The sequence below is a fragment of the Catharus ustulatus genome, chromosome 16 (assembly GCF_009819885.2).
Source record: "Catharus ustulatus isolate bCatUst1 chromosome 16, bCatUst1.pri.v2, whole genome shotgun sequence".
Lineage (NCBI taxonomy): Eukaryota > Metazoa > Chordata > Aves > Passeriformes > Turdidae > Catharus > Catharus ustulatus.
In genome coordinates this window covers 9,321,816-9,335,671 of record NC_046236.1, presented here as the reverse complement: position 1 = coordinate 9,335,671, position 13,856 = coordinate 9,321,816, and the positions used below count along the sequence as shown (strand labels likewise).

The window sequence follows — 13,856 nt, the reverse complement described above, 5'->3', positions numbered from 1 at the left end:
TACCTGACAAGGCAGGACACTCCTGAGGCAAAATCCTCAGGATTTGCTCTCATCAGAAAGCAATCCTGGATGTGACACTCATGAAGTGGGTATCATTAAAAACTTCCCAGAAAATGCCAAAGTGCAGGCTGTACATGCTCAGACCCCACATTCCATGAGATACGTGCTGAAATAAGTGTATACAGAAATTTTCAAATTAGAAATTTTTCTAATATGTGTAAATTGATGGCAAGTGTATCAATAGTCAGATCAGCTGCCACTGCTCTTTTTTAGGGAAAGACTTGGGATTTAAATTCTTGAAAAAATCAGCCAGTCAGTCTGTCTGGTGGGGTGACAGAACTGGTAATACTGGGGAAGGCACCTTATCTGAGGCAACTAGAAGTCACAAAGTGATCTATTACAAAAGCTACAAACCGTTCTTCATCAGGATCTTGATCTGATCAGCAAGGGGTAAAGTTCTCAGCTGGGCCATAGACAGCACATTGCTTGGAGCCATTGGTTTCTCACTGCAGATAAACAGATTTGCAGTCCATAAGAAAGAGAATCCAGCCAAAGTGGAATTTGAACATTATGTACAAACACTTACTTCTCTTCCTCTACGCTTGGAGGCATCAGCATCATTAAATATTCACTAGAAGAAAAGGAAACACATTATTTCAAATGCTTGTCTTGGGACTTGCCAGGTTTAAGTACAGTAATTTCTCACTTCGAATAAACCCGCTTGTGTGGATCTACAAAACAAACATCAGCCCGAAAAGAGCTCCCCCTTCCACTCCCATCTCCTCAGAACTAGTAAAAGCTACTGACATTCATCTGCCCAGAGACAGAGTATGAAGTAAATGTGGGTCAGAATCCCAGCTCTTTTGTACAGCAGAGGTGTCCAAAGAGAGGATCTGCACAAGGAAATGTATTGAACACAGGTGCTCCGACAGCCATCACTGGTATCATGCAAAACCCCACAGACCAAGAGAATCAGGCCAGCACCTGTCAGCTCTGTCCCACCCATGCAATTACCAGTGCCTGTGAGAAAGAATCGGATCCAAAAGACTTCAGAACACCTACCCCTGATTTACTGACGTTACATGTTAAGAAAAACACGCCCACACCATCAACCAGAGCCAGACTGTGCCACTTCACTGTTACTTGGGCCATGGCTGTCTCAGATGACAGGGAAGCACTGACTGCATTATGGAAAGCTCTGTAGAGCTGCAGTCACCAAGAAACAGACACAAACATCTTTCAAGTAGTTTCAGTTGTCCCCACAAATCATAAAGGGAACTTTTATAATATTTGCTAACAAAAGAAGTTATTTGCTTCAGAGTATTAATTCATATTAACCAGAAGAAGCTCATGTTTTGGCTTTCCTTTATTCACATCCAAATAATGTAGGGTTGTGATAATGGACAGGAAACTACAACCCTGAGTAAAAACAAGAGGCTTTAATCTCAAGGATATAGGGAAACAAAGAAAGCAACCTCAACAAGATGAGAGCTAGTTTGTTTCTGCATTTTTTTTAAACAAATCTACTTTTATCATGAATAGGATTTTCAAAGAGCAGTTTTTAAAAGAATATTTTAATATTTTAATATTACTCTGAAAACAATCCCAACTAATTAATGCCATTTCTGTAGGAAACCACCAAACCATTACCTGGGAGATTTAATTAATTCTGTGTTTTCAGCAAGGCCATGACCTTGACTAAATAAATACTGGCGCTCGTGCTCAGAACGGCTATCCTGGAGATAGAGAAAATCAAAAGTCATTATCACATACTGAAAATATACAGACACCAGAGAGCTGGATTTCTCATTCCAAACTATGACCACCCTGTCATCATTACACCACTCAAGTTTTCCACCTCACTAACTGATGTTCTGCTTTCATGTTATGTGGGAATAGTTCCCTTGCTATGCCTTTGAAATCTGACAGACACGCACAAGTCATCCAACCATGATTTCTCACATCTGACTGAATGGGTTTCCCAAGTCTTTCACAAAGTCCAGTTCATAATCCAAGACCCAAGTGATTCTTACACTTTTATATTTGTCCAGCTCTCAGTTTTGAAGCGTGGAGACCCCAAAGCATTATCCAGCAGAGATACAGAGCCCTGCAGGGTCTGTTCCAGCCTACAGACTCCTCTTCTTCATTATCTTGTGATGATTCCCTGATTCCCATGGGCCCAGATTTAAAACAGTTCTGGATTTGGCTGAGCCTTCAGGCCCAGGCAGCCTCAGGAGCCAGCACACACCTACCTTCAAGCCATAATAATGTAGGTGAACCCAGTGCTCTTCTGCTTGTCTCTTCTGCAGGAACTCATAGGACTGAACACGTCGCTGTCGAGCTTGTTCAGTTTCAGGGCGGGAGAATCGGACCTAGAGGATTTGGGCATTATTCAATACAGCCCTAAAACCCTTGGAAAAAACCCCTCTGCATTATTGATTTGGTGTATCAGTAACAAGCTAGGGGCCCTAGCTCCAATGAACCACCCCTTGCTCTCAGGGCCATCTTTATGCCTGTGCAACAAGGGCCAGTCCACCCGGCCTCCCCCACCCAAGCCCAGGGTCAGCAGGACTAGCTGAGGTTTGCTGTCCTTTCATTTCAGTCTCAACTATCAAGCTTTCTTGTGAACTGTTGCCTGAACCAGCATAAAAAGGAACATGTGGACATACAGTAATTTGCTTAACATCATCTTCAGCTTCATCCTGGGATGAATCACCACCTGCCAGAAAACACAGAAATGAACACACCACTGCAGTGAAAGAACCAAAGCTGGTCTGGGGGCCCATGCAGGAAGAAAGCACACAGAGCACTCCACATGCATGGGTTCAATCCTGCCAAACCATGCCATGTATGACAGCACCACACTGCTCCTATGACAGGACACCCTTGTTGCCATGACCTTTCCAGTGGCAGTCACAGTCCCCACCACTACCCTTTGTCACTACCCAGCACCTCCCATCCCTCTGCCAATATCCTGCATTGTGCCCATAAAAGCATTTATGTGAAAAAAAAACCAAAATCAGTAAACACTCTGAGAAATGGCCTAATGATGACTGTGTTGTTAAACACCTTCAAACAGAATGACTCTTAGCAGTCACATTATAGAGAGAACCTGTATCTCACCTCCCCCAAGAAAACACAACTGAGGAGAATTTACCTTCATTAGCAGCTTCTCTTTCTCGGTGTTTAGCATCAGCCTTGTCCAAGTAGGTAAAGCTTGGCCTCAGCTGAAGAATTCCATGTAGTGGAGTCAAGTGAAGTTCACCTGAAAAAGAGAATTAATGTTGGTTAAAATTGATTTTTTCACTGCACAAAAGCACAACTTTTCATTATCTCCCTGTCTCTGTAAAGCCACAGCTTCAATTGAGTATAAATATTTAATACAGCAAAATGTAAGAAGGGATTGAAGTGAAAAATTCATCCAGTGCTCAGGATTTCAAGGGAATATGAAAGACGAAGACCTGTTTCTGTTATTTTGCCTTTTGTGTTGAAACCAGATCTTGTAGAGAGCCACATTCTGGCACAGGCCTGACCCATAGCCCAGAAGACCCCTAGGGAAATAGTCATCACTAAAAAGAATCTACATATTGTCACCTCAAATGACCACCAGACTAAAACTCTGTGATGGCCTGGGCAGTGAAGAGAGGGACAAAAAGTGCTGAATGGGAAAATGAGACAGACAAAATTAGATTAAGAAAGCAATACAAATAATGATTATTTCATGCTACAAGTGTAGCATGCTACAAGTGTATTATTTCAGGCCACCATGAACTGTTAAGATTCTGGAGGCATCTACAAACCCTGGGTATTCTTACATAATATTTACAATTTTGCTAGACGTGCTCAAGGACTCTTGGGACATTGATAAGGGAAAATTGTCCTTTCTTAAAACACCCATCAGTCAGTTAAAACCTACACCAAAATAAAAGATCAAACAGGTCTTATCTTAACACTGAAATGAGTATGTTTCACTGATGTGAGGGTTAAGTAAAAGAAACTTACCTTTTTTATAAATAGCAGCTGCATAGCGGGAAACATTACTGGCAGCTTGGGAAGAGCAGAAAGTTTGCTTGTCCATCAGCTTCCTGCAGACAGAGGAGGGTAGTGAGATGGCATTCCACAGGCAATATGGCATGCAGGGGCCAGAAGTCTGAAAGCATCAATTCTCAAAATGGACTCTCAACAACTGCATCAGAAAATATCCATCACCTCTGTCTGCAAATCTGAATTCATGATGCACCCCAAACACTGTAGGTTACTCTCAAGAATACTTGCTATAGAACAGTGTCCAAAGCAGCCTCTGTGAGTAACTGTACAGCCACTGGTGGACACACAGGTATCTGTGCTCACCCCAAAAAGGAAAGGAAAGCAGAGAACACCTACGAGGAATAGGTGCTTGTTTCATCTGCACATGTGCCATCCACGTTGAGAGCGATCTGCTCTCCCTTGCTGCGGCAATAGTTAGGGTTCAAAGTGTCAATGGCCATCTCAAGTTCAACCTAAAGAATATCAGAGAAAGACAGTTAATTACATTAAATACATGGCACAGCCCCAAGCACATAAATTAAAACCCATCTCCACACTTTCAAACATTTCCACAGGTTTACAGCAAATTTAAGATCATAAGCAGCATCATTCAAATCCACAGGGCAAATCCACAGAGTTGAACAGCACATAAATGGGTTTGGTGAAGTAATTTAAACAAGCTGGAGATACATAAACTCCTATAGACATGAATGGGATCAGAAAAAGCAGAGTTCTTTAGGCAGCACAGAAATACACATTCACTTTGTTGGAATCCTTCCATGACACTACCAGTCTAATTTACTTATCAGGACAAATTAAGTGCACAAGCAACCTCCTTCAAGCCTCTTCATCATCGAGGAACCATTCAGAATCTCTCCTAAGGTGGATTTCCTTCTAGTTTGGCTACCAAGAACACAAAGTAACTTAGTCCTCTTCAGAGGCAAAGCCTCCATTCTGCTAATTTGAAACTGCAGCACTTAGCACTGACTTCAGTCACTCCTGACTTTCACTTGACAGAGCACTGTAACAAACTCCAAATCTTTAGTTATAAGAACTATTCCCCCCCACTTCAACTTTAAATTTCAGACAACAAAAATAAACATTCTTCTGGGTAGTATTTCTATTTACATACTATGACAATACAGCACATACTCTTCTTCAGGGTGTGTCAAAGTCCTTATAAATCTGCGTATCACCATCTTATTTTTTCTTTCTTTATACTATTCATAAACTGAACTAGTTTCAAGTTCCTGGATGAGACAGCATATTTACAAAGGCTTGCACAGGGCTTACACTGCAAATGTTTGCTGAATTTAATAAAAGACTTCATGAACACAACATGCATTCTAAGTCCAAAGTTCACTGAAGCACTTCCTTTAACAATTCCCAGAACCAAATTCTAGTAACACAGACATCTACTGCTGCAGTTTTTAAATAAGACATCATAAAATAATAGCCAGAGTTCTGGGATACATTTGCAAGCAAGTGTAATGAGTCTGGCTTTGGCTACACTTTACCTGTAGTGATTTCAAAAGGACTCCTGATGATTCACTGCCAGGCAAGAGAGAAATCAAGACTTGCACTGACACTGAAAGACAGAGATGGCTCCAAAGCTCAATCCTTCTTCAACCATTTTCTGAATACTGTAAAGACCCTTTCATTCAAGCTCTTTTCACACAAGCATCCACAGATTGAATCAGCATTAGTAACTACACTTACCTGAGTGATTCTGTTTTCTACTGAAATAGTGGCTTTCCCACCATCATTTATAAACTACTTTCATTCTAAACTCTACCTTACAGACACAATAAAAGACTTCATACCTTCAAGGACAGAGATCTGGTCCTGCAAGTAGCTGCATGGTTAGAACAGCTCAACAGCACAATGTGCTTTTCTAAAGTACATTCTGCACATCATAAACAAACTTTTACAGACTGGACTCAAATGATGACCAACCTTTTGCTGCTTTGGTTTTATCTTCGCTGATAAATGTGTAACATCATCGTAGGTCATGGAAGCTGGGCGAATGGGATACTGGAAAACAGATTATTTCATACACCCCTCTTCTTTTAAAGATCAAAGAATTTCACAGAAAGTAACTCAATTTCCCCTCACATGCAGATCCACTTGACAGATCTCAGACACAAGACACCAAGAAAAGACATTAACTGACTGATTTGTGAGTCATCAGGGGATTTGGGAGCATGACCTAGAAAGTTTGTTGTTTTCCTCCCAGCCCTCTGCTTTTGTAACTTCACAACCCTCTTCCTGCCCCTCACACACCACAATAACCTGCAACACAGGAAAATAGTCTCACATATTAGTCCAGTAGAAAAAGAAAACCTTATCCCTCAGCATTAACTCTCTGTAGAGTTACTAGAAGTAAAATATCTGTGGGTTTATACAAGTGAAAGTTAGCTTAGAAAGTACACATGTTGCCACAAGGCCACATGTTGCTGATCAGGAGAGCAGACCCAGGTTTAGCCACATGGGTCTCTCTTCTGAGCCCTCTGGGAATGCTGAGAGGACAGTGTGGTATCCCAATGAAATCTCCCAGCCACGGCAGCACCCTGCTAAAGCTGCCAGGTCTCCAGCACACCCATAGGTGCCTCATCACCAACCTGCCTCACTCCTGCCTCCAAACTGAGGCCCAAACAGGTTCTCTACATCCAAGACCTTGGCAGCCTGAAGCATTAAGTTATCCTCTTTGCATTTATTTTAAACAAACTATCACTGCATAAAAGTTAACTGAAATACCTGAAACAGATAGAGCTTCTCCAGCAGACTTCTGGCCAGGAACACATCAATCTAAAAAGCCAAACAAATAACTTTCATTAGATGCCAACTGTAATAGAAGTATAACCCTTAGAGCTCAAATACTGACAACATTAGCTTTTCATTATGAACTCTAATATACAACAGATTCTTGACTCTGCCGTCAAAAGTTTTCTCTCTGCTGACTTTGACATGAAATTCTGCAGTTGGCCTTTTTAAAAACCAAACCTAAAATCCCACTACAAAGAGGCAGTAGACAGTGGCTCTAGCTGTTTTTCCTCTCTAAGGAAACTTGGCAAACAAATGTGAAAGAGGAATTTTTTTCCCTCCAAGGATCTGAAGCAAATCTGTTATCATAATTATAGAAAGAGGAGGAAGTTCTCAGTTTGGCAGCACGACTGAAAGGTAGGTTAGTTATTGGTATTTTGGCATAAAATCTTTCTAAATTAGATAAGAGACACCCACATCCTCAAGCTGATTCAATACTTGCACTTGGCCAACAGAACTGAAAATGCACAGATGTTTCATGAATAAGACATATGGAAGCTGCCATTTCAGATACTCTCCTGACAATTGCCACTCCTTTTCTCATGGCTTTTCACTTTCTGTGGATTTGCCCTTCCTTGTGCTTCTGGTGTGTAAACTCAGATATCAAGTGACAAGACACTGCGGATATTTCTTGGGACACAGTAGTCCCTTAAAGAAATCCAGACTCAGAACACAACTCTTTACTTTAGCAGAAGGCATGAACACTGTAGATTCATGCTTAACACATATTAGCTTATCAAAGTCATTAAAATTTTTTCAGCTCCCAGAGACATGAAATGAAGTTCACTGGAAGCACACAATGATAGAAGCAAATTCCCCACCTTCACTTCTGCCAGATTACAAAGGGTGAAAAACCTGAGCTGCATCTACCAAAATGGACAAGACTACTCTGAGTAGTAGAAGATACCATGGAGCCATACACATGGCCCACACAACATAAATCTTTGTACAGTGCCAGCCATTGGTTATAAGACAACCACTGATGTTGATGACACATTGTTTCAGCAATGTAAGAACACTGGGAATTGTACTAATAAAAATAATAAAAAATTCTCATGTACAATCACTGTTGCCACAATGCACTTTACCTCTTGTATAATTGGATCATCTTCTTCATTTGCCATGCTAGGATAAAACAAAGCTTTTTCTTGGCTTATTCCTTGGCACAACCTGAGAGGAAACAGGAATGTCATATGAATAATTTCATCTGTGTCACATACCACATGCAGCCTAGAGTATTGTTCAAGTTAACCTGGCTCCTTTCAGTGATAATCTGTTTAGTCTGTATTTTGAAGGAATGTAAGTGCTTGCATGAACAGGTCCCTGATACTCAATATTGACTGAAGGCCACAAAATTATAGATATGAGCAAATGTCTCAAAAATAGGTAAACTGCTGTAACTTCTTTGGAAGCTGCAGTTATTCAAAAAGCCCTGAACCAGCATCATAGGGAGGGGAAGACAGCCTTTTACACTTGCATAAAGTGTATCATTTTTACATTGTGTAACAGTAACACACAGGTAGAAGGTGTTTTCCAGCCACAACTAGCCCTGCAGGGTCACTATTTCGGATATTCCAGTCTGGGAATACCCTGACTTTTGTTTCATCTTCCTGACAAGCTGCAGCCTTGTCTCCTGACCTGCCACTTTTCAGACTGAACTGCTAAATGAGAGCTCCTAAACACAGGGCTCTGCATTTCCTGGAGTCTTCCAAAACCAGCAGAACAGCAGATTTTTCTTCATAACTACACCAACTCCAATGAAAATAAGACTCTGATATTAACTGAGGACTGGATACTCTGGAACAAAAGTTCATTATGTTCAATCCAGGGCTAGAGTCAGTGTCGTGCCTGGTTTAGACAGCTGAATAAAAAATGATCTCTCAGCTAAAGCAACAATAGTTTTTCCCTGCTGAAATCAAACAAAAGGATTTACAAATTATTTGGGATGCCACTGCAACAATGTTAAGACACTGTTAATCAACCAATATTGGTCAAGATAGACATAAAAAAAAAAAAAGAGACCTCTCACAAACTGACCAAGGAAAGTTTTATCAACAAAAATGATCAGGCAAAGAAACAGGACGTGCTCAGGAACTCTCCCTCATTGTCCTTACTCCTTGAGGACAGCTTGCTTCTTTGCTGGCCCTCCTAGGGAGGAAGAGAAACAAGTAGCATCCAGGAACAGTTGGGAACTGAGCAGTTAGGAAAGAAGGAACCCAGCAACGATGTTACAGCTGGAATAATGGCATTTTTTTCAATACTCAAGCCATCACACAATTTGGGCAGCTCAGTATATTTCAGCTGACATACAGGCTTCTCAAGTATCACACTAATGTACACACAGTTATCTAAGAAACCTTTCAGAGAGGCTGGACATTCTGGATACAAGTGTTATTAACATCCATTCAGGCTTACAGTGTTTCTGCCATTCCACCTAGAAATAGAATTCCACATTTTTCACTTACAGACTCTCTGCTACCCAAAACGTGCACCTCCCAGTACTGAGCTGGCATTTTCCATTTCTTTATGCACCAGCATATCCCAGGGTCTTTGTACCATACATATGTATTTGAAAATTTATGACTTAGTATTTCAGATTCCTATCTCAAATAATTCTGTAGAAATGCAAAACACCTTCACAGCCTTAACCACAGACTGGGCTGTGAGCAAAACCCTGAGTATGTGATATCTGACTGATATCAGTGTTTTCTGTGATCAGGCATCCTAATTCTTCCCAGAAATACACACTAATATGTTTTAAAGAAATGAGATTTATCAGTTCCATTTTTGCTTTCCCCATTCACATCCCCTGGATGGCCCAACACCTGACAGCTCTGCAGACATGGAAAAACTGCACTTTGCATTCAGCCCAGAGCTGATGGTGAGAGGATGCCCAAGATGTGTGAGGACGTGTGGGAACACCCAAAAGGTGGGACACTTGGGTCCAAACCCCTGAGAGAACCAGGAACCACCCTTCCCTTCCTGACAGACTGCATGCCAGGCATCTGCTAGGCTTATTCTCTCTCTTCTGAGAAAGTTATTTCACTTTTGAGAAGATAAATTAAGATTCCCTGGGCTAAGGGAAGGACCTTAGTCTGAAGGACCTGGTCTCAGGTCCCTCACTGAACACTGCTTATGCAATTATACACAAAATCTCTTTGTGAATCCACCTGTCACTACTCAGGGGAAATGTTGTATTACAGACACTACATTTTTTTCTTAGTCCTGTAAAGATAAAGCATGACTACAGATCCTTTTACTGGAAAGTGAGACTGGCACATCTATAAATAGGAAGCAGCACAACTTATAACACTCATGCAACTGGAAGAAATCCTCTGAATCAGAATGAAGGCATGCAGACACAACCCTATGTCTGATACATATATATACATAGACTGGTGTTAATTTCCACATTACTCATATACATATATCTATGATACCACCAGAGAATGGAATCATACATTAAGGCAGAGCAAACATGGTCCGCAGCTTCAAACTTCTTTTGGTAGAAACGTTTTCTTTTAAGAAGGACTTTCCTTTAAGGTGCAAATCAAAGCATAACATGAGTTATTAGTGTGAGTTATTAGCTTGCAGGAGGGCAAGACATATAAATCTTCTCATTTCTCCTGCAGTGACCAATGCAAGAACCAATCCATGAAACTGCTCATTAGCTGCCCATAACACCACTGATGTAGAACCAATGAAGAAAAATGTTGTGGTTAAAGAACTGTAAAAATCAGTAACGAAGCAACTGAATCCTGCATCTCACTCTAAGCTTAGAAGGGCATTTGAGTATTAGAGATTTAATTTTATTTTACTACCAAAGACTTAAATGCAACTGTAAGAAGGTAAACTGCAAACCCACACATCATTTGACACACAGACTTTTAGACAGGCCTGCAAGAAATGCTCCAGTATTTCGTTTTTACCTAAATTCATCAGTAATAATGGGCCCTCAAAGTGCCAACAATGAAACCTGAAATATTCTTCATATAATCATGCACTGCCAAGGAAAGGACAAGAATTCCTGCTGGATCAGTGCCTGAAAGTATAAATGGTGAAACAGCACCGTGGGAGAAGTGCCATCTTCCTGAATCACTACCACAACTAACTCTGGCACCCGCACTGCTCTACAAGGGGCTCTGAGCAGCCCTCCTGCTCAGGGTGACCCACGGCACACAGTAAAATGGAAGCTGCAAAAAGAAGCTGAAGCACCTTCCATACATTTATGATAACTATAATTTTGACCCAATTACTTCCTTAATTTTCTCCTCGTCTGCAAGCAGCTTTGCACAGTCATCTTCTGGCAGGGAACCCAAGAGGGCTCCTCCGCACCAGGACCTCTCTGGAGGTGATGTCACCGAAGCAAACCTTTGGGGTTTAACAGATTATGCATCAAGCACAAACCTTTCTTTGCCACCTCCCACGTGTGCAGCGCGGGACGTGCCCGGTGCGCTGCCAGGGCAGGGTCACTCCCGCCGCTCCGTGACCCGCCCGGGCAGGTGGCGGTGCCCGTCCCGTGCTCCCCGCGGGCCGCGCTCCCGGCGCCCGCCCTCTCCTGACACCGCAGCCTGGCAGCGCAGGGGTGCGGGGAAAGGGGGCCCCGCGGAGAGCCCACAGCGAGCCGCCCAACCGGCCCTGACCGCGGGGACAAAGCGAATCCCCCCGGCGGCACGGCGGGGCTGGGCTGCAGCCCTGCAGAGCCGGTGCCACGCAGGGGCAGCGGGGCGGGTGCGCTGAGTCCTTCCCGGGCTGAAGGCGCAGGGCTGCGGGCCCCGGCAGGACCGGCCGGAGCCGCCGCTCACAGCCCCCGGAGAACCGGCCGGAACCTCCCGGTGCTGCTGCGGGAGCCGAGGGGGCCGCGGCTGCGGCCGGACCCCGCCCGCCCCTCCAAGCGCCCCGGCCCGTGCCGGGTCCTGTCAGGGCCCCACGCTCCCGCTGCCCCCGCGATGCCGAGCCCTCGCAGTCTCGGCTCCGCCATCCTCCCCGGACAGGCAGAGCCCACCCCAGCCCAGGCCGCACTCCTCCCCCGCCAGCGCCCGCAGAACCCTCGGCGCCGGGGCGGCTCCGGGAGGCGCAAAAGCAGCGCGGCCCCGCGTACCTGAGTGCGGGCGGGCGGGCGGCGGCGCCGCTCCCCCGCTCCCCGTGTCGGTGGGGCAGCGGTCAGGCAGCCGCCATGTTGGTGGCCCCCGGGCCGGCACGTGGGGACGCGGCGCCTCCTCCTACCCACAATGCTCTCCCGGCCGCCGCCGCCGCCAGGGGGCGATAGCTCCGGCCCGCGGCTCGAAAAAAATGCTGCTGGCAGCGGTGGGATTCGAACCCACGCCCCCGAAGAGACTGGAGCCTTAATCCAGCGCCTTAGACCGCTCGGCCACGCTACCGCCGTGCCACAGCGTTCTTTTGGAGACACTTTTACTCCAGACCAGCTTTTTTCCTTCTCCCATGTTTCGCTGTCCCCGGCAACCCCTCTGCCCACGCACCCCTTCTACCCGAAAAATAAAATGCGGCGGGTCCTTTTCAGCCCGTTTCCAAGCAGCGGCACTCGCAGCGGCGCGATGCAGCCAGGGGCGGACGGGCGGGAGCAGCTGTGCCCGAGCTCCCCGCGCCGCGCCCGCTGCCACGTGGATGCCACGGAGCAGCACGGCCGCCTGCGCGGTGCGTGTGCCATCGCCCGGCCACCTCCTCTGAGAGCCTAAAAAAAGTTCTAAAATTCTAATTCGCCGTTGCAAACCCACAGCTCACTGTATTCACAATGTCAAAAGTCAGTAGTTCATGGTTGGGAGGCTGTTTTTTTGCTCATAGCACAGGGACCAGCACGGCAGTACTCAGTACACTTGTGCAAACGGGTGGTAGCACACCTCAGCTGCTGGTGGGAGTCTCTGGCCACATTTTGCCTGAAAGTCTGGTGAGTTTTCTCAAATAATTAATGTTATTTTCACCACTTAATTACAACTGAAGGATTGCATTTAGGAAAAATTTCAGCTTCTCTAGGCTAAGGCCATAAAGCCTTAATGCAGCTTAATTCTGTCCTTGTGGCAGTTAATTTAAATAGGATAGAGAAAATAAACCTGCTGGAGCCCTGCTGACAGCATCATTCAACCCTTTTCCCTGGCACCTCCCACAGCCTGTCCCTGCAGCACACAGCAGTGCCAGCTCTCTTTCCAGGGAGCTGCTGAACATGGAATCAAGGAATAGTTTGGTTGGGGTTGGAAGTGTCTAAAAAAGGATGGACAGTCCAACCCTCTGCTTTGAGCAGGGACATCTTCAACCAGATGAGGTAGCTCAGAGCCCTGTCTAACCTGACCTTGAATGTTTATAGGGATAAGGCATCTGCCACCTCCCAGGGCAACCAACCTGTGCCAGTGTTCCAGCACTCTCACTGTGAGAGGCTGCAGCATTGCAGTCTTGCTAAAAATTTCATTCACTGCCTACAAGTACCGAGGAATAACAGCACACACATGGTAAACATGAATAAACTCCTCTAGTGCTGCTGCAGTTGCACACTCTCAGTTCAGTGCCTTTTCAGGATGTAGGGTTTTTTGAGAACAGAGGGAGCTGACTGCAGAGCAGCAGGAGAGGTTCCAGGAGGAGAGACCTGAATTGGTTTCACACATCAAATCACCTGTAACCTGCTCAGGCAGAAAAGTTTAGGCAGAGTCAGTTTTAGCAGTCTCCAAGCATGTATGTGTGTGTGTGTGTGTGTGCAGAAGGTTGCATGGAACACTCATTACAAACTGCTCCTCACTGTGTGGGCTGCTCAGCCCCACAAGTTCTTTTGGCCAGGCAGTGCAAGGGACCAACACCCTCCTGAAAAGTGCTTTTCTGCCCTGTCACAGCTGTTTCAGCCTCTGTCCCTGAAATGTTTCTGTGCCTGGCCCCAGGGACATTTCTCCTGAGCACCTAAGGAAGCCTGTGTACCCAAGATTATTCACACCAGCCATGTGTGACACAGACAGGGGGAAGAGCACAGGCTATCCCTCAGGGTGGAGTAGGGTCACCAGTTTTTT

General features: G+C 44.9%; 1 protein-coding gene and 1 non-coding gene across 2 annotated transcripts in view; both read right to left on the bottom strand.

The window, feature by feature from the left end:
• The window catches only part of POLR3E (RNA polymerase III subunit E), a 28,235-nt gene extending 16,194 nt beyond the window's left edge, over window positions 1-12,041 (bottom strand). The window contains exons 1-12 of the mRNA XM_033074160.1: window positions 11,951-12,041; window positions 7,938-8,019; window positions 6,784-6,834; window positions 5,983-6,060; window positions 4,384-4,499; window positions 4,003-4,085; window positions 3,158-3,265; window positions 2,670-2,719; window positions 2,253-2,372; window positions 1,651-1,736; window positions 587-631; window positions 415-506 (exon numbers count right to left, since the gene is read on the bottom strand). Coding sequence (XP_032930051.1) covers window positions 415-506; window positions 587-631; window positions 1,651-1,736; window positions 2,253-2,372; window positions 2,670-2,719; window positions 3,158-3,265; window positions 4,003-4,085; window positions 4,384-4,499; window positions 5,983-6,060; window positions 6,784-6,834; window positions 7,938-7,973 — 865 coding nt within the window. The 5' untranslated portion in view covers window positions 7,974-8,019; window positions 11,951-12,041. The remainder of the gene's footprint in view (window positions 1-414; window positions 507-586; window positions 632-1,650; window positions 1,737-2,252; window positions 2,373-2,669; window positions 2,720-3,157; window positions 3,266-4,002; window positions 4,086-4,383; window positions 4,500-5,982; window positions 6,061-6,783; window positions 6,835-7,937; window positions 8,020-11,950) is intronic.
• A 107-nt stretch (window positions 12,042-12,148) lies between these two features.
• Window positions 12,149-12,230, bottom strand: TRNAL-AAG. The gene has a single exon. It is a non-coding gene; the product is annotated as a tRNA-Leu (tRNA).
• Between the last annotated feature and the right edge of the window lie 1,626 nt (window positions 12,231-13,856).